We start from the raw sequence: 20,796 nt of genomic DNA on the forward strand, positions 1-20,796 counted from the left end.
ATCTATTTCTGATAATGGCATCTCTTCCATTTCAAATCTGTTCTTCCACATAAGTAACCATGGTTACCATATTGTGTCTCTACATATTGAGCCAGCTGCTACCAGCTGAAATGGCCATGGACAGTAATGAACATTGTCGTGAATGATGAGGAATGACATTGTTCTTGAATGTTTTCAGAGCAGGGACAGTTGTACATTGTACATTAGACAGACGTTTTTCAATAAGCTCATTTTCCCCAGAAGTCTTGTCTCAGCATCTAAGATGGATCTTGTCTCCCTGTATTGTGTTTTCCCTCCTCCCCGTGCTCTCCTTCTCCCACAAGATGCCTTGACTTCACTGGGGTTAAAAATAGATATATCCCCCCGGTGCAGCTTGAGCCTAACTTTATTTTCATGGGAGAAATGAAAAGCACACGTACTAGAGGGACAGACGGGAAAAAAAAAACAGTAACCTTCAAGATCCAATGACAAATCAGTTTCTGTCTGGGCAAGAAAGCAGCACGATGAGGAGCAAAGGTCCAAACAAAAATCCATTTTGCAGAGGTTTAGACCCGTGTGGCTCTCTGTTCTTCACAAAGCTCGCTTACTGGGCTTTAATCTTTTCATTTCACTTTGGTTTTGATCTCAAATTATTCCTTGCCATCTGTTGCACAGGATTGAAGCCTACCTACTCCTCCTGACAAATCAGACGTGAGCCTTAGAGTGCTCTCAATACTCAAATGAAAAACCGATCCTGCTAAATATTTGAACAGGAGTTTTTATGGGCGGTTAATAATCACAGCCTTTTCAGTCCTAGCATGGCCATATGGATATTGATTTCTCACTGGCTGCTGCTGACCTCAATTCATCTTTCTGATCTTCCTTTGTGCACACATGCAAAAACCCAGGCGATATGTAAAGAGAAAGATGCCCATACAGAGGCATTTCTTTCCAGTTCTGGTTCCTGTGAGTCCTAAAATCTCATCTGGGGACAAAGGGAGTGAGACGGAGAGAAGGCTGGGGGAGACAGGGGGACAAATGGAGTGAATGAGAGGAGGAAGAAAGTGACATTGCGAGAGAATGGAGACGGATGAAGACATGACGGTAAGAGGGAAGAGGGAAAGGAGATCGTGGTGAGGCAGAGCCAACGCTAGAGTCAAAGTGTGACAGACAGGCAGAGAAGGAGGAGAGAGAGAGAGAGGGAGAGAGGGAGAAGGGGGAGGGCGGGCGTGGGAGAGATGCGAGCTGAGTCAAAGCCCCCGAGCTCCCCTGATTTCTCTGTGAAAGACACAGTGCTGAAAAGATAGATAGCGTGTGCCCTCTCTGCCAAGGCATGCCCAAGACAATGACATCATCATCATCAAAACTAGCAAGGACACGAGGCGAGAGCGCCAGACTCACACTTGGATCTTTAATTAATTATTATTCACTCTCTTATTCATCATTTTCCCTGCGCTCAGACTATCACTTTGCACCGATCATGAGGTCTTCATACTTAAAAATCTTCTTCAGATAAAATATTACTCTGTCTTCTACGTACAGTCAGACCGTCACTTTGCACAGTGATCATGAATAGTCTTCATACATCAATAAAAATATACTTTTACATACATATACAGCTATATGTGGACACTTTGGTGCATAGTACAGGAAAGAAAATATAACCACAGATTAAGGTTTAACAGGATGCTACAGTTACAGAACGGGAGAGAGGGTTTTTATTCCCTTCATACTGTATGTGTGTTGTGGGGTTGATATACTGCTGTTGCAGGCGTTTAACTCCAGTGAGCAGCGGCATCACTGCTGCTGCTTTTCTGCCAGTCTCTTTGCTTTATTGTGCAGGTAACGTGCGTTACCCTCCTCGAAACGTCTCTGCTCCTCCTCTCCGTCGATCTGAAGAAAGCAGAAAAAAGACAAAAGATTTGTTTTCAGACACATTCATCATTTACACGCACTGTGCAGCGGGATGTTTCCCCCGCTGTTATTATATGAACCGTGGGCTTGAAGCTCTGATCTAATTTACCAGTCTGTGCCATTGTAATTGCCATTCATCTTCTTGATGAATGGTTGAAACTTGGAAAGACACAGTATGTGCATAGTATAAGGATACAGCACAACAAAGTTGAGAAGCTGTGTAGAACTTAAATAAAAACAGAACCCAATCATTTTCAAATAATCTGGGTTTACCGACAGCCGTTTTACAAAGTGCTCTCAAGCCCATGTGTAATATCTTCTATAAAATCAAGTGTTTCACATAGTGAACCCCACCCCATCCTTGCTTGTAAACACCTGAGCCTTTCGAGGATGCCCCTTTCATACCCAATCATAGTACTATCACCTGTTACCAACTGTCCCAACTTGTTTGAAACATGTTGATGGCATCAAACTTAAAATGAGCATATATTTACAAAAATCAATTATGTTAATGAGGTAAAACATTGAAAATATTGTCTTTATGCCGTTTTCAATTCAAAAAGGAGACGCAATTTATCACATTCTGTTTCAGTAATGTTTTACACAGGGTCACAACTTTTTTGAAATGGCGATGCAAAATGTATCTTGGTGGGTTAAATGTTCAGTTGTAAGCACTTTTATTTAAACAGACTGATAAAAAAAAAAATGTAGATAAAGACAGGCTTTTCTTTCCTGTTTGAAAATATACAGCTACAAAACACCAAAATGCAGGACTCTGAGGCAGGTGGGTCAAAACTAAAAGCAAGCTTTGATAATAGCTTATGTCCAGGTCCCAAATCCAATAATCCAAAACAAAAGGCAGGCAAAAAAACAAAAGTAAAGAGTAACAAGAGTAATCCACAAGCAAAAAACTAAACTAATGCAAACCAAAAACCAACAAAGAGTGAGGGGAGGCTTAAATACGCAGGAATGATTAACTAGTGGAACACAGGCGTATACAGAGAAAGGGTGAGAAAACAGACAAAGACAGGAAGTGCAAAGTAAAACATGACACATGAGGATAAACTTTCAACATAAAACAGGAAATCACAAAATAAAACCCCAAACCATGACAGACACTAGAGACCATCTTACGATGGGATCAAACCAGCCATGACGCCCCTTCAACACCTTATGACCAATGACTGCTTAGTAGTCATCACTACACTGCTACATGAGATTATTTCAACTACAAGTTGTCATGGTGAAGTTTCGAGTAAGGGGTGCATGGAGAATGTGAGAGAGGAGAGATGCAAACTGGCATGCCTTTACTGAAGAAACTAGTTACGTAGCGAGACATCAAACTTTATCTCTCTCATTTGAAAATATATGGATACATTTTAAGAAGTCATTGTACCACTCAACCCTAAGTTGGGAGTTGTAAAAGTTGAAGGAAACCACATGAGGTGATTTGTAAGACATTTGCAGGACATTAAAGCATCATTATGTAGAAATAGGCATTTGGTGCGATTTGTGCCCCACACAGTGTCTGAGTGCGACACCACTGTCATAAAAAATCCCAGGTCTGTAACCGTCTGTCAGACGTAATGTAGGTGCTAACTACAAACAAAACCGGTTACATAATTACAATGTTACAGTATGTCTTTAAAACTTTCAAAGCAGTCATTGTAAGGTAAAAAAAAAAAAAAAGTTACATAATGTTGCATTGACGACATGTGGATGCTTAGAAGATGATTTTAGGCTGGACTTTCATCTAATTCAAATTGTCTCTTAAACAACAACTGAGTCATCACTCACTAATTTGCAGCACATGCAAATGGATATTCACAGCCCCCCTGTTGAACTTTTTCAGCTGTACCATTGTACTGTGCTGGAGCACCCTCATCTATTTCCATAACAGGGTGTTATAGTCTCAATTGGTTTTAGCATGTAAAAAAAATATTGGTATCACACCCAGGAGTTCTGGTAAGCCCTGGATTTGCAGCTGCTATGTATCACTTTACCACGTCTGTTTTTATTTGGAGCAGCACGTTCAAGCCTGTGAAGAACACATCTTCTCTTTTTTCCTTCACTTAGCTCAGTTTGGCTGCTGATTCGTGGGAGGAAGCACTTGCTAGCCTGCACAGTTTAATTAGACTGCCTGGCAACCTCGTGACTTAAACAACAATACCACCACCAGTGACAGTGTCAACACTTGTTTTATTGTGCTGCTCTGCTCTCCCACTCCCTCATCTGCATGCTGCTTTAAGGGAGCAGGGGAGGGTGTTGTATGTGAGCATGCATGCATGCTGTATATGTTTGGTGTATAAAATACAGTGTTCGTGACATGTTCAGATGGTGAATATTTGTTGTCCAAACAGCAGGTGGTTGGCAGATTCAGGAGCACCTGCCACTCAGCAGCACTGTGAGAGCAAAGCTGACAGATGGCGTCTTAAGTTTATGGAGTGAGCAGGGTGGTAAGAGATATGACAAAACATCATGCCAGGGACAAGCCCAGGGGTCATGACTCAAACGTGATGAGAAAATTAAAATAGTGACACTAAGCTACAAAGCGAACACCGGTGGGAGTACATTCTCTGTAGAGCAGGTCCAAGAGCATACAGCTGTAATATTGGTGTGTTTGTTGCATGCCTGTTATATAACAGTCAACATACTGCTCAGTCAATTTTGCTTTTGCCATTCAACTGAAAGTAATCGATAATTCCAGTTCATTGACTTTTAAAAAAAAAATAAAGAAGAAAAAGAGACCAAGTTGCACCACTGTATTTCCAAACATTTTAAGCTGAATCGCTGCTCATACAATCTACTTTTCAAAAAGTGAATTCACTCAGTAAACTCTAAACGTGTACATGACCAGGAGATCTGAAATCTTGATTTGGTGTAAGAAAGTTACAAACCGACAAATTCATGAATATAAAAGCAAATAACAAACAGTATAATGTCTGTAGAGGCCTTTTAAATAGCATGAGGAATATCAGTTTTTAACTTTGTGTTGCTGGTTGCCAATCATTTATACATACAAAACAAGTGTTGCTCTGTCAAATATACTAACATCACATATTTAAGTGAAATACTTAAAGGGCAACTCCACCAATTTTACAAATTAAAGTGTGTTTACAGGTCTTTTGCATATGTGGAAAAAGAAGTATAAAGAAGTATAAAGTATAAAGAAGTATAAAGCCTTTTGTGGCTCCAGAAGAAGCAGCATGTTATCTGATAAACTGCCTCACTCAGTGGCCAAGATTCATTGTGGGTAATGTGGAATCCCCCTTTAAGTGAAGTTGCTGTATATTGTAACAAGCCATCATGATTGTACTACTTTATCATTGCAAAGAAAGCAAGTATTATCTTTTGAAGTGGTCACCAACCTGTGGCCAGACAGAAACAAGGCCTTGATTATTCTCTATTACAATAAACAGCCTCCATCTATTCATGCAGTGTAGTAGAAAGGTATAGTTACCATTTCCAGCTGGACTGCAAATAGCACAATGCACAGTGAGCTCACCATTACCGTGTTATTAAAACAAGACCTGACAAGGCGATTCTGGATCCTGACACCAAACGGAGGTTTATTAATCACCCTACTTTAATACAGCTACTGGGCGTACCAATCATCCATCATTTAACAAAACACTGGTCTGAAATGACTTCATTACAAGCACAAAAATAGTTCAGACAAACTGCAGCCGTGCGACGACAGCAAAATAAACCAGGAATGTGTGTAAATGTAAACGGGAGAAACAGTGAAAGGGAAAAATGTCTGTCTCTCTACAGTTGACAAAGACGAACGGCTTTTTGATACGAGGTGTCACTGTATAACATCATAAGAAGTCAACATAATGTTCTGGAGACAGCTGTTATTAGCTATAGGTTGGTACAAACTGTACTGTGCTTAGTCCAGGGGCCATGATGTGTATTCACATTAACCATGCGTACAGCTTTTACTGTACACAAAATGCCGTTTTATAACCACAACACATCCACACAATTTCCACACAAAAAGTATTTAAGCTCACCTAATCAATTTCTTTCCCCTTTGAGTCAGTTTTCAGTTTTCAGTCTATTCAGTCTAATGAGTGGTGAATCAATCATGTAAAGTGATGTTTAAGGTTCTTTCTACTTCTGTTTATAGATAATTGTGGGAGTGGAAATGAAGCTTGTGATCAGTGTTTATAAAACAGAATCAAGCGTAAGCACAGCTTCATAGAAACAAAAAGAATGCGTAAGCATATTTCTCTCATTATGTGCACAGAGTTTTGTGCATCTGGCCCCAGATGGTAGTCAAATGCAGCCATTTGGACCTTTTTGGTATGTTTATTAACAATGTCTTCAGGCTGGTTGCACCTTTTTGTTGTCATTATTTCTAACACTCAAACCCCTCATATTCCTCTGGTTCTCCCTCCCTCCCCCCTCTCTCTCCCACTCAGGCCCCTGAGGTACTAACCATTATTTAATTACACTTTTAAAACCATGGTGAGCCTCAGCTTGAAATGGTTTAATGAACGTGCCAATTAAAAGGAACTGTACACCTGACTACTGCTAATGAAGAATGACTTTTAATAACAATATGAGATAGGGGTCTCTAAAGTTTCAAAGCAAAGGAAAGATTATTTGGGCCGGAGAAGGATGTGAGACTGTTAGTGTAATCATTGACGATCGGTATGCTGGAGTTAGTACTAGTTAGTAGCAGTTGATTGATGTGCCATTTGTCTTACATTCTGTGGTTTTGGCGTTGCTTTTTCAGTCCAATGAACTGGTTTCCAAGTATATAGTTAATATGATATCAGTCTTATATCACCTGGCCACATAAAACCAATGAAAATGCTCACTATCTGATTTGACTTGCATCATAAAGTGATTCAGACCCTCTGTACAACGTCTTAAGCTTAAGAAAAATATAAGTAAATTAAATACATTTAAGAATGGCTTTTTTTTTACTCTTTTTACAGTAATAGTAGGACATGATGGTCCAAGTGAAGCTATCACATCTACAAAGTCCTGCTTCTACTTCTTTGTCCATAAGTAAGTCAATGTGTGCACGTTACTTTCCTGCTTAGACTTTGTATGCATTCCTGCCAGGCTACACGTGTGCACGCATTATGTGTGGGGGCTCATATGCAGATCACATTTGCATAACTCAATGAGACGATTCAACGCTAGGCTCAAAATGTCCTTTTGGTGTCCCCATGTAATTAGTATTCCCACAGTGGTTCTGGTATAATAACTATGATTATGCAGGATCATCAACTACAACGGGTGACTCTCCAATGCAGAATCAACCTCGCAAAAAGAAGTCATGCTTGTTTAATAGTGTCTTCAATTGTCTCCAATCCCACCACTTTCTACATTTCAGGCGACAAGAACATTCTGCATTAACTTCTGAAAATGACATGTCAAAATGTTTTGGTTCATAAATCTTACCTGAAGCATACTGTACTATGAGGGCAGTTTGCAGTGTGGTTCAATGGTCCCTTAGCAACTTCAAACTCATAATGACTTAGATTATTGTGTTAATGTTTCTCTAGTATTTTGTAATTTAGTAATAGTTTACATCTAGTTAATCCTGGCATTGGACGCAGTAGTGGATAATGAATTACATTGAATCTGCACTGTGTATGTACAATATTTTGCATGACTGTAGTGATTGTATGTGCAAAAGTTAATACAGGCCCCTCATTGTGTAAAACACAATGGCTTCTCTTTGAACAAGACTACAGTCTACAGTCATGATAACAGCTTTGTGAGGCTGTACTCAGGTACAACTGTGCTTTAAACTAAATGCTGTAACCATCATTAATACATTTATAGTTAATTAAACTTTAGTTAATAGTTATTTCGCTGTTACCAAACAATGAAATGCTTTATAAACCCTATCTATAAACATTATTTGGATTGCCATTATAAAGTTGCAACTACTGTTAGCTGCCCAACAAAGGCCAACCGCAGTAACTACGCTCACTATGAAACGGAGATAAAAAGCATTAAATTTTTTTGACAACCTAGCAAAACGCGTTAAAGGTAGAACAGCGGTTATGTTGTCATTAGTACAGTATGTGTTTTTCAGGTGATATTCATAACTTAAAAATCATTGCCAATTATCTGACCTATGACCCTAAAAATGTAGATGCTGCACTCTGTCTTTGCATTACCTGAAAAAGATAAACAGGTTGTGCAACAGCAACGTGTTGTAAATTCAATCTGCTTCTTGTCTTCTTCCTGAGAAATTCTAAATCTAACTGTATTTCTAATTTCATTATATCTGTATTTAATTGTTTTAATGTTTGCATGTTTAAAAGGTTGAAACAGATGAGTAATTAAGATCAAGCAATCCTCAAGCAATACATGGCACTGGAAAGTATGAAATTATCAATTTGAATTTCGTCAACTGGGAACCAAAACAAAGTCAGACCTAAGAGCGTTGGCTGATGGGTTCGGATAGCCAAGAAAAACAGCTGTTTCACCTGGTAAGCTGGTCTTCCATTAGGGCCACAGTTGAATGGAGTGTGACAAACCAAATGGTGCAAACCTGGAACAGGGACAGGGCTTGTAAAAGGGACTGCTCGGATGATGCCAGCAAAATGCCAGAGGGGTTCCTTTGTGTTGGCACAAGCTGTTACAACAGAGTGCAAGGGGCTTCAGTGGCGCTGCCAAACGCCAGTGTCTCAAAAGTAGCACTAAGACAAACGTAACTGGCTCAAGACAAATAATAGCCATCTGGACTGGTATGAGCCTGGACACTAACCTACATGTTAGTGTGTAACAAAGAGAGAGAGAGACTCGCACACAAAGGACGACATTTTAGACAATCCTGAGAATCCTTTGTAGACATAAAAAATTCTCTGTGCTGGCTTTTGCTGAATGATGAAAGGATCCATGCTGCCCATGAACCTGTATGTTAAGTCACGATTAATATTTAATGCTGCCGGTGTTCTCTTTTTGTTGTTTCAGCCTGTAAAGCAATTTTCCCAAATTCTTTAATAATCTGGCCTTCCTCACAGTTTCAGAACCTGCAGAGTTGCATATGTGACAACCTGATATATACAGCTTCAAGGTAGTTATTATGTATTCTGGGTTTGTTTTTTTTTTGTTTTTTCTGAGAACATTATGTAGGTATAAAGGAATACAAAGCATTAAATCAAAGCAAAATATTCCTGCTGTGAATGTTTCAAATTATTCTGACACCATCCACGACCAGGTGACTTTGAGCACAGTGAAATAATTTTAAATGGACTACTTTGCATCCTTCAAGCAATTATCAAAAATAAATGGACCACAGTCCTCACCTGAAAAATCTCAGTGGACAATATACACATTACCTTTGCATACTTTCAGAAATGTTTGACAGTAATTTAGAGCATTAAATAATGTGAAGGGCTGAAACACAACTTTTAAGACAGGCGAGACAGAAATGGCTTTCAGTGAGCTATAGCTATGTTTTGCTTCAAGGCTTCAAAGCAATAAAGAAGAAAATCAGTAGCACTCCTACTTGTATGAACTTTGTGTTATAAATGAGCAGCAGTGCTAGCCGGCTCTGTTTGCGTGCCTGTCGGCCCACTTTTAATTAAAAGTGACACTTTCCTGCTCCTTCTCTGGCACTGCTGAGGGTCACTGTAGGAGATGTAGAAAATTAAAAACCGGAACTGGAAGAGACAGAATACACCAAAAATGTTTACAACATTTCTCCTGTTTCGTCAGTCGTACGTATGAATGTGTTTTATTGACACTCACAAATGTATTACGATGTTGTGTTTCTTCACAAAACAGACAGAGACCTGGCTGTAATTTAGTTTGGGCTGTGTGTTTAGAAAATCGTACAGGCTTCTATGCATATTTATGAGTGAGATATAGTGAAAAACATTCATAAAATGTCACAAAATTCATAATAAGCCATCATTTACAGGTGCACGGACTGAGACGCGATGAGAACAAACATCGGTATGATGTGCTCTGTGCTGTGCCTCGGATAACCACCGCATCAGAAATATCTGCAACTCTGGCACCAGTGTACCCGTTAACCCGTTGCTGATTGTCTTGAATGGGAGGCATCTAAAAATAAACGTGCATCACTTCATGTGGACTACGGGAGGTTGCCATGACAACCGGGCTTGTTTTTGTGTCACGGGAGGCCAGCTGAGTCTCTGCCAGCGAGGAGGGAGGCAGAAGGAAGGAGGGAAAGATGAAGAGAAGGGGATGAAGGAGGAGAGATGCCATGAAACAAAGAACTAAACATGATGAGGAATAAAGAGAAAGCGAGATGTGAGAAGGACCAAACCTAACGTATGTTTGAATGATTGCTGAATGTGAACACAGTTGTAAGCAACAACCACCTTTTCATTCATATTGTAACACACATCCACCACTCGGTCTCTGCCAAGTGTACAACCGAATCCTTCTACCACCAGCTGGTATTCAGCACAGACTGGGCACTGGCCGAGGATTCAAAGTGCTGACCTTCTGGTAACAAGCCAGTTTTTCTAACCTTCGGGCGACTGCTAACCCATCAAAACCATCAGAAACACAACAGAGACATACGCTGCTCAACGGTGCTTCCAGGCCTTTTCGATTATTCCCATGCCATCCCAGTGTGCACATACATTATTTCAGTACTTTTCAAGGGTACTGCTGCAGAGAGGCGAGGCATCCCCCCGATATCCTCCCCTCTGCTCCTGCTGTCCTCTTTCCCTACTTCAGCATTACCCACAGTACACTAACGCTAGTGACAGCCCATCTACAACCCCCAACGCAGAGTCCCTAACCCCCTGCTGAGCTAAAACAGGAAGATCTAAAAATAGTAAAACACAGCGGGCTCGCACAAGAGAAAGCGAGGATGAGAGAATGAGGGGGAAAGCACCTGCAGTCGAAAATAGCAGAAGCTGTCCCTTCGATCAGGCTATTTATAGAACACAAGTGGAGCAAAATCTGCCACAATGTCATGTAAATTTCATTCGGGAGCTTTGACATGGGGGTGTTTTATCTTTCAGTTGAACAGATGGTTCGTGTGAGCTTTATGTATATAAAGGAGCATATACATACATGACGCGTGTGCTGCAGATTTTGGAGAAATGCCAAACCAAAGAACACTTTCAGCCTCAGAGTGAGAAAATGAGTCCACATCTGAGCTTCCATTAAGTTGGTTACCAAGGAGAAGCTTCACTCAAGGTAGATATGAAGACGTGGAGCTGGGTGTCACTGAACATGTTAGCCACTTACAGTGGCAAATCCTGTTCACCAAAGTGACTTACTGAGTCATTTTTAATGTGATTTCCAAAATTACAGATGGTCTTTATGAAGAACTCAAAGTCACAGTGCACTATGAGGCACATGTTGAATAAGCTCCTCACTGGAACCATGGCTAGGCAAAGAATAAAGTCCTACAGAATATAATAATAGAAAAACAGGGAAATCTTTTGGCTAAGGAGGACGAGGGAGCAGGAAGGGGCAGATTTGTTTTTAGAAAACCATACCACATAAGTTGTATGAAACAAGTTTTACTTTTTTGCTGACAGTAAGATGAGGAGATACGATACCGCTCTATGTCTGTATGGTAAATATGAAGCTAAAGCAAGCAGCCAGCTAGCCTAGCTTAGCGAAAAGACTTGAAAGAGCCGTATTAAAACATAATAAAGGTCGACTCTAAAGCTTGCTAATTTGCTGGCTGTTTCTCCATTTTCAGTCTTTTTGCCAAGCTAATCAGCTACTGGCTGCAGCAAGAAGCATGAAGTCGTTGTTGAGGATAAATGCACTACATTTCCATGTCCCATTTATTATTTTCTTTTTGAAGCTGCCCAGTTTCACAAACCCAGGACTTCGCCTAACCCTATTTAGCATACACACGCCAGAGTGATATCAATCTTCTCATCTAACTCTTGGCAAGAAGCAAATAAGCCTATTTCCCAAATGTCAAACTTTTTTTTTTCAAAAGGGCAAAGCATCAAAAGCAGGGACATGACTAAACAGGTACATTACAGAAACCAAAACCTAAAAAGTTGGTGCATTCCTTTAAAAGTCCTGTGTGAAGGATTTAGGGTTAGAAATAGAACATATATTCACAATTGTGTTTTCATTAGTGTATAATCATCTGAAACTAAGAACGGTTGTGTTTGCGTTATCTTTTATAACTGCGGAGGGAGCAGGTCCTCTTCCACAGAGGACGCCATGATTCTACAGAAGCCCAGAACAGACTAGCCAATCTCTAGAAAATCCCACCATAGGGGAGAGTGACGAGAGGGGTGTTCAGCTGGTCACAGTCCACAGCCACACCACCAGATTGTACTAAATCGTACCAATAAATAGCTATTTGACGAGTAAAGATATACAACTTGAGCCTTGATTTGCAGCTTCAAAAAGCCGTACAAGGTGGTAAATTAATCTAGACATAAGAAACATCAGGAACAGGACAGGAATCTTTTGTTCTCTGGTTGTCAAAGAAACAGTAAAATGAATATTTTATTGTACTTGTTCCTATTTATTGTATTTTTGACAGAATGTCAGCCTTGCTACATCGATCAATCATGCCCACAACTAATTACAATGAATTTTTTTAAATGTTTTGTCTTTTCAACTTTTCAAATTTGGAACAATATCACAACAAGCACATGTATTAAATACAGTTCGATAGGACTGTTTAGAACAATAAATGGTGGCAGCTGCCCAAGGTAAGATAAAGATAGAAGGATAGGGAGGTCAAATGTTTGTCACGCTTGGCTCAACTCTGTACTGTCTGGCTTACTAGGCTAATTAACGTCATCGTTCCATTTCCATCCCTCACAGTCCCGTCTCCATTGTTAGGGGAAATTCAGGTGTTAATTGGATTGACGTGTTAAATCTTATTTCCTGGATGTGATGCATCTCCTTCATACACACCAAGGGACTGACATCTATGAATAGGTTTACTGCCATCCATATGAGTCTGAATGGGCACCACCTCGCTCATCCCACGTTTAAGACCTCAGTAAATAGTTATAAAGCCAGAAATAGCCCTGATTGAGCCTCGTCCTCCTTCTCTCGCTCATATAAATAAACACATTTGTGCTCAGTGATCTGTTCAAGCACGTGCACATTGACACACGCAAGGCCAACTCTCACTCACAGACCTCCACATGCATTAGAGCTTTATTTGTCTTTCTTTTACACACAAACAAATAAAGTCTGTCTACGTCGCCTCTCTGTCCAACATTTTCTCTCTAACACATGCGCACACATAAATTTCCCCTATTTCTGTCCTTGTTTATCTGACGTGCTACATCAGAGCCCTGGCAGCCCAAGCTCCATTTAGATTTCCATTTATAGTGTTGAGGATGAATTATTAAAATCACCAGGCGATTTTTTTTTAGCCCCTCTCTTCATAAAATTGAGGTGAACGGAGAAATTACAATGACTCTAATCATCGCTGCAATTCCCTGCCACTAAAACAAAAGCCATGAGCGGCCTGCACGGGACAGAGAACCAGGTAATGAATGCACGGAGCGAGGGAGACAATGGGTGAACCAAATGGACGGTTTTGTGAAATGGAAATTGGAGGATTGACGGGCGCTTTTGTAAAAGGTTGGTGGAGATGCACGTTCAATGCACATTTCTGTCTGACGCTGCACCTTTAAGTGTGTGCGAATGTTTATGGTATGAGAGGTCAACACACTTATTACAACCCGTTTCCACGCTTCACTCACAACCACGCTGCCAAACTTCTACCTGTAAATTTCTTATTACACGCTTGTGATACTTGAAAAATGGCAGGACATGTTGTTATGCACCACATTTTATTTTTAGGGTGAGTGAGACAGCTATGTGTTGTATACACACAACATCAGACCAGAAAACAGAGAAAAGAGCTTTGTGCTCGACTGTTAATATTGCTGTATGGTCTTTTAATGCATTTTCCTGCCTTACTCAGTACTGAGTGATTAGCTCAGGCGCAAACTCTCTGAATTTTGTACAAGTTTACACTTGAGAGAATAATGACCTGCTCACTGAAGCTGCCCACTCAGCCCATGCAACTGTTAAGGACTTTGCTTGAGCAAAAAGCTTTCATTACCACATCTATCAAACGCTGCTTCATACTTTGTTTTCTACTTTGGAACTGATTTAGCACAGCTTCTCTGTTGTTGTTAGCAGTGTTGGGTCAGGCTTATGTGAGCTGACCAATCAGAGCAGAGTGGGACAGGAGCTGGAACAGAGCGTTTCCGACAGAGGGGGAAGACAGTGCTGCTGCACTGGACAGTATGAGAAAACTGATGTGCTTTTTGAGAACTTAAGCATGTAAACCTATTATTATGTAACCTGTTAGTAGTAAAATATAATTATGAACCTGAAAATGAGCATAATATGTCTCCTTTTATTGCCCGTCACTGGGTTGGATTCTGACTTACACGAGTCATAAAATTATAACTACTTTTTAAGGCAGAGTACTGAGGATAAATTGAGGATTCTCTAAGTCTGAGGAAAGTGCTACTCTGAAGCCTGGTGGTACAGCACTAAAACAAAGTTTACTTTGTTTCACCATCGTCATCTTTTGTCCAAAGCGGCCGCTAGAATCAACATAAAATGTAAGTTCCTTTGTTTTAGCTTTAAATAAATTTTCATTTCAATCCACTGAATGCTTTGCTTTGTGCTTTAAATGTGATTTAAATGGCTCCTCTATTGTCTAAATCCCGTTCCCACACTGAAGTTGGACGAGCTTTAAAGCGATCATGACAGAGACAATCAGGGCATGCGGATGGCGCCAGGAAATAATTTCAATGTGCTGACTAAAACAGATGGCCCGAGCGTTCAGTGTTTGCATATAAACAAGGTTTGTATCCTGCCGAGCCAGAACAAACAGGAGGCATCCCTGTCCAGGTAAACATGCACACTTTACATCCAGGCCATAGGTGCTGAGTCAGCCAGACTTTGTTACCCAGGGATGTTGCAGAGATATTAACATTCGGCCCTTGGTGCTTAAGGATAACGCAGACACAGCAAAGATTTTAATGCACAGAAAAGACACTGACAAGAAAAAATTGCGAATAACCGATAGTGTGTCCCTCTTTTTCTGAGCATTCAAAAGGTCACTGGTGTCGCTGACTGAAGTAATGTTATCACGGTAAAAATGTGAGAAACTGAGAAGATTACATTTCCTGAATAAGAAGCGAAGAGTCTGTGATTATTAAATTGGGATGTGATGAAGAATCCACTTCTTTTATTGAAACAAAGTTTCCCTGCAAACTAACTAGAGAATAACTCAAATTCACAAGCGAAATCAATTAATTTGTAATGTATCTGAGTTGAATATAAAGCAGTTGTCATAACAACATCGTGTTTTCAATACAGCTGGTCGCGCAAGGATTAGTTTCCAATTTCCAATTGAATCTTTGTCAGCACTCATCCTAAACAAAACTGAAAAGGGGTGTACAGACTTTAAAGGTGATGCCTCAGCAGAATGGAATGATAACAAAAACAGTAGCCTGATTCTTTTTTATGCAATAAAACTTTGGGATAAGTCAAATAATTGATGTCAATCGGGTTAAAGCTCCAGGAGGAGTTCAAAAAAGTACAAGAGTTGCAAATTGGCAAAAATGAGCACTAAATTCAAAATGGCCGACATCCTTTTGGGTTCAGGTCATGGCACATTGACACATTTTTGTAGGTCTGAATTTCATGCATGTAGGTGAAAGTAGTAGAAAGAAAGAAAGAAAGAAAGAAAGAAAGAAAGAAAGAAAGAAAGAAAGCAGACACATGATGGTACCAACCTTTAGAGGAGGGACAGGCAGAGGCCTGTTGTCCTTGTCCAGGGAGATGAAGGTGAAGAAGGCAGAGACGGCGCGATATTTCCCCTTCTCTGCCTCCACCAATGAGGTAGCATCTACCAACACTTCAATCTCCATAGACTTGTTACTGACGAACGTGAGCCTCCCCGTCACCGTCACCACACAGCCTAAGGGAGATGAGGAAAAAGAGGAGAAAAACATGTTAGACGTTCACGGAGCACGCTGGTTTGTACGTAAGTATGACGCCAGAAAAGACATTTACATTGCAGCAAGGAAGGAAGAGCGTCTGAAACTGCTTTCATCTTGGTTTATTATCATTTCCCAAGAGCGCTTCAACTTTTAAAAAATCTTTATGTTTGATTCAAGCGCCTCTGTCCTACAGCCATTCATGGAAAATTAATGTTGTTTTTATTCAAAGTTTCAGAAGAAGAAGTTGCCTCTCTCTCACACCACAACGACTGAAGCTTAAAATCATCTGAAACCTTTAACTAAACACAACGATATCCACTTTAAAGAATGTATGTTTCAATCAAACTGGGGACCTTCATTTATAGTAACACTAAACACGAGCTGAACATGAAACTGGCTGGTATATTGACATCGTCAACCGAGGAAAACTTCAGATCTGCCCTTGCAATCTGCTTCACGTTGTTGCATCATGAACTTCTTGAAGGGTGCTCCACTGAGAGTCAGCAAAGATTTTTATGTGGCTAAAAGTATGAGCGAAAAGTGAGACAATATGTGCAAATAAAGCCGTGTTGAGGCTTTTTAAGGTGTTAATGTTTACAGTATAACTATACATTATGTCCACTGTTGCAGAGCATATGCTGACCTGTACATGAGCCCAATCTAATGCAGCTAATGCGTTTGGCTCATCAAAAGTTTATGCTCTTCTACCTCTGCAGGGAGGTGAACAAAAAACAGTCAACTAATAGTACGGGGCATCGCTGATGTGTTTCTTTATTCTCTTTGATGTGCCAGTACTGTATTATTACTGCTGTTGCCATAGAGACGAGGAGACAAGGTGTTATCCCCGCAGTCTAGGACAGATCTGGAGTATGTGACTGAGATCTTATAAAACCGTCAAAGTCATAAATAATAAAAGACGTACATGGGAAATGAAAAAAGGGCTCTTATCAAAGTACGGCCTGCAAACAATTTCGACAGGAGTTGAAATTTCAGTGGTATGCTGTTCAGTGATGGAGCTCTTGTACTCGTGCAGGAAACTCTTAATAAAACTCTCTCCAAACTCAAGAATATCCTCAGACTGAAACCTGACAACACTGATTGTCTGATTGATCACTGAAATAATGACAGAAGTACACAGAGTGTTGACACCAGTGACCATTGTTTGTTTTCACTCTTGCTAGGAAGTTTCTTTTTGATCATGACCACAATCCCTCTTTAACCTTGACCTAGTAGTTTTATGTTGTCTAGGCTTGAATAGGCTTTAACCATCAGGAAATAATTGGTTGGAATAGTAAGCACTGATAAACAACAGACTTTGCTGTTCAGGTCTGAGGACTCTCGCCTGGAGGAAGAAATGCAGAAAACAATCTGCAAACTACTTGTTTCTCTGGTTGTGTCCTGAGGCAAAAATCTAATGGACTGAAGTCTTTCTTTATATGCATAGTATTTTAGAGTGTTCCTAAAAATGAAACCTAAGACTGCAGTACTAGGAGGAATCCCTAAAGGCTGCAGACATCCATAGTAAGACTAATACATTAAGATTTACTGGTCTTTTGGTAAATGTATGAATGTCTGTACACCCTAAATTTACTTTTGTTTGTTTTTTAATATCAATCTTGCAAAATGTTGTGTCGTAAATCAAATAAAATAAAGCTGAGAAAAATATGTCTATGTCATTAATTAAAATCCTCATATATTAACACATACTCAGTCATATTAACACATTCTTCATAAAGTGTGAGGTGGTAATCACTGCATGTTAGCACATGTAACATTGACTCTTAGTAAATTTGTTTGTGCTCATAAATTTGTGTTGCCACCCTCGGTTACTGCTCTTAAAATTTATTGTCAACAGACTTCCTGTGGCACCTTTTCAAAACCAAGGTGTGAGAATAATTCTGTCCATTTGCTTCAACAAGTCAAAAGTCAAGTCAAAAGTCCATATTAACACGGCGGCCATTTTCCACAGTCAAGTATTGTAGAGCTGTTTTCAGGGTTGTAATTCGTACAATGTCTGGAATCTGACAAATTGTTATCATTTCACTGCTCCCTGATTGATCAACAACTGAAAAGACAATGGATAGTGAAAATCCTGGGGGACATTGGGCCATATTTCAAGGTAAAACAACATATTTAATAGCCCATTAGTTTCCGTTAGTAACTAGCCATGGTTAGCATTCAACCACTTCCTACCTAACATTACCATCTGATAGTGTTACACAAAACAAAAGTAAAGGCATAAATTAATTTCTAAAATATATATGCACATCTCGCACACATTTATTTCAGCCTGGAGGTAAAAGGATGTACTGTAATCAATCGGTAATGTTAGCTAGGCAGTGGTAGAATGCTAACGTTAGCTGAGGGGTTACCAAATATGTAGTTTTACCTTGAAATATGGCCTATGTTCCTCCAGATTTTCACTCTCCACCAACTTTACAGCACAGCAGCATAACAATATCCCAGCAAATGAGCATACCACCCTGAGCAAGACGTCAGAAGAAAAAGGCCGCCGTGCAAATATGGTCTATGATTGATGACTGAGTGACCAACCTCTATTGAAATGAACAGGCACCATCCTGGAGTCGAGTGTCCTGTTATTATCATACGTCCTTGGCTCTACAAAACCTTTTTTTTCGCCACCTTTAATGATGACTACTGTATTTTCCCAAATGCCAGTCAGCTGCATGTAGAAACAGGCATTCCTGAGGTTTGTATTTTTATTTATTTAAGGTAGTTTTCTGTACAATGGGGACCATATGAGAGCGATGAGAGATTTTTTTTGGTGAGTGATGAAAAAAGATAAAACTACAAACCTTAATTCAAGCCCTCTTTCAGATAGTTGCTATTACAAGAGATGTGAGAGATGACGTCAAGGTGATAATGTATTCCCACTGAGTGAAGAAGTGTGAAAAGGTGATTAAGTGCAATAATTATATGAGCAATAAGGATGATCTTCAGTGACGTAACCATCCATCATTTTCCATGTGGCTTGCTAACCCAGCACATACACTGAATTTATCTATTCTGTTCCTTGTCGTCGGCCCATTGAGTGTTTTTACATGTTACTGCCAGGAGCGAGTCCAGTCTCATCCAAGTAAACTACCTCTGGCACAGATGTATAGGCTCAGTGAAGCGTGCTCTGCTCAATGACATTACACAAAAAATGAGCCCTTGATGAGACTGGGTGATTTTTTTTAAAGACCTTCATGATTAATAATTGATTCACGCAGAAAGTAGATCTTGGACTCGTGCAGCGCTGAAGGTCAGCCAACGAGTCTCTGAGGAGCTGTCTAATGCAGCTAATCTGCAACAGTCCATGCTGGGCCTTTATGTTGTATGCACATACTCAGCTGGGATTGTAATACCTATGAGGTAGTTTTGTTATTTTAGCTGCAGCCTGCGTGAGTACAGTTAAGGTTTTCCTATTTCTCTTTTCTATTCCTGGAAATTGCATTTTTGAATCAGTAAGTGGTCGGAGAAGGACACAAAAGAAAGGAACAAGGCAATATGCAGGTGAAATAACGGCTGTCACTTCAGACAATTTCTCCAGAAACACATTTGGCAGAATAGATTGTTTCTTTTATTGTTGGGATTCAAAGAAAGTGTCTCCTATTCAGTCACACACTGTACTGTAAATTTACTCCACAGCAAAGAACTCTTTGATTTATGCAAAACCAAGAAATCCTCCAAGATACACTTAAAATCTCAACTTAATGTATTTCTGAGGCTCATTTGTAACACTTTGTATTGAGGTCCATGTAGTGGGCATTGGAGATGGTACATGATAAGACCCTTTTAAGTCCTTATAGATGCTCATTAACATTAATAACTATATCAGTGTAAATAATAGCATCATAAACACATTTATTGCTGGCTTAGAAGACATTTATAAGCCCTTATAAAAACATGTAAACAGTTAATACAGTAGATGCTTTAGAACGTTAATAAAAGCCTTATTAGATTCTTGTAAATGTTTATAATGGCATTATTGGCATGGTATTACCTATTATGTCATTTTTAAACCTGCAGTAAGCTTTTTCGTCACCTGATTAAGGTTTATAAGTAGCTTGTTAAGCATTTATTAACAGTTAACTATGCCCTCATTAAGAGTTAACTAGGTTTTTTGCAGCTACCGACAATGCCTTATTAAGTTCAATAAATGCTTTATTATGTACTTGTTAACAGATTTTTGGCTCATGTCTTAAATTATATATATATATATATATATATATATATATATATATATATATATATATATATATATATATATATATATATATACATATATATATTAAGCAGGTAACACTTTACATTCAGGTCTGTTTTAAGTGTTAGTTAATAGGTAATAAGGCCCTTTTAATCCCTTATAGACAATATTATACAGTATATATATATATATATATATATATATATATATATATATATATATATATATATATATATATATACTGTATAATATTGTCTAATATCTGTTAGGATGGCGAGAACTGGTGCTCATTTACTCAGCATAGATACCATAAAGGCACTTAAAGGGCAAGTTCACCCCAAAATCAAAAATACATATTTTTCCTCTTACCTCTAGTGCTATTTATCCATCTAGATTGTTTTGGTGTGACGTGCAGAGTTTTAGAGATATCAGCCTTAGAGAATTTCAGGCTTGTGCAAATCATGCTAGATCAATTTAATTACATTTAAAATCAATGAACAAGAACATTATTGTTGAGTATTTCTTATGCAATGCTGTTCCCTTTATTTCTCTAGCACACTTTCTGTCTCACCTCTAGCACCCCCTTCTCTCAATTCTCTTTTTATCCAGCATTCCCCTTTTGAAGTCATCTGCCTTTCTTCTCATTCTTTGTACCTCTGGGCATTTTGCTGTATAACGGAGGAGCGCAGTGCCTGAACACTGCTGAGGTACATCAGTGTCCAGCACCTTGCAGACTTATATTCTCAGTGCCAAATAATACAC

At 39.4% G+C, this 20,796-nt stretch overlaps 1 protein-coding gene across 1 annotated transcript in view; it reads right to left on the reverse strand.

Moving 5' to 3' along the window:
• Positions 1 to 1,376: 1,376 nt before the first annotated feature.
• The window catches only part of acot7 (acyl-CoA thioesterase 7), a 60,103-nt gene continuing 40,683 nt past the window's right edge, over positions 1,377 to 20,796 (reverse strand). The window contains exons 8-9 of the mRNA XM_073470726.1: positions 15,618 to 15,802; positions 1,377 to 1,872 (exon numbers count right to left, since the gene is read on the reverse strand). Coding sequence (XP_073326827.1) covers positions 1,777 to 1,872; positions 15,618 to 15,802 — 281 coding nt within the window. The 3' untranslated portion in view covers positions 1,377 to 1,776. The remainder of the gene's footprint in view (positions 1,873 to 15,617; positions 15,803 to 20,796) is intronic.

Source organism: Pagrus major, chromosome 7, assembly GCF_040436345.1.
Source record: "Pagrus major chromosome 7, Pma_NU_1.0".
Classification (NCBI taxonomy): domain Eukaryota; kingdom Metazoa; phylum Chordata; class Actinopteri; order Spariformes; family Sparidae; genus Pagrus; species Pagrus major.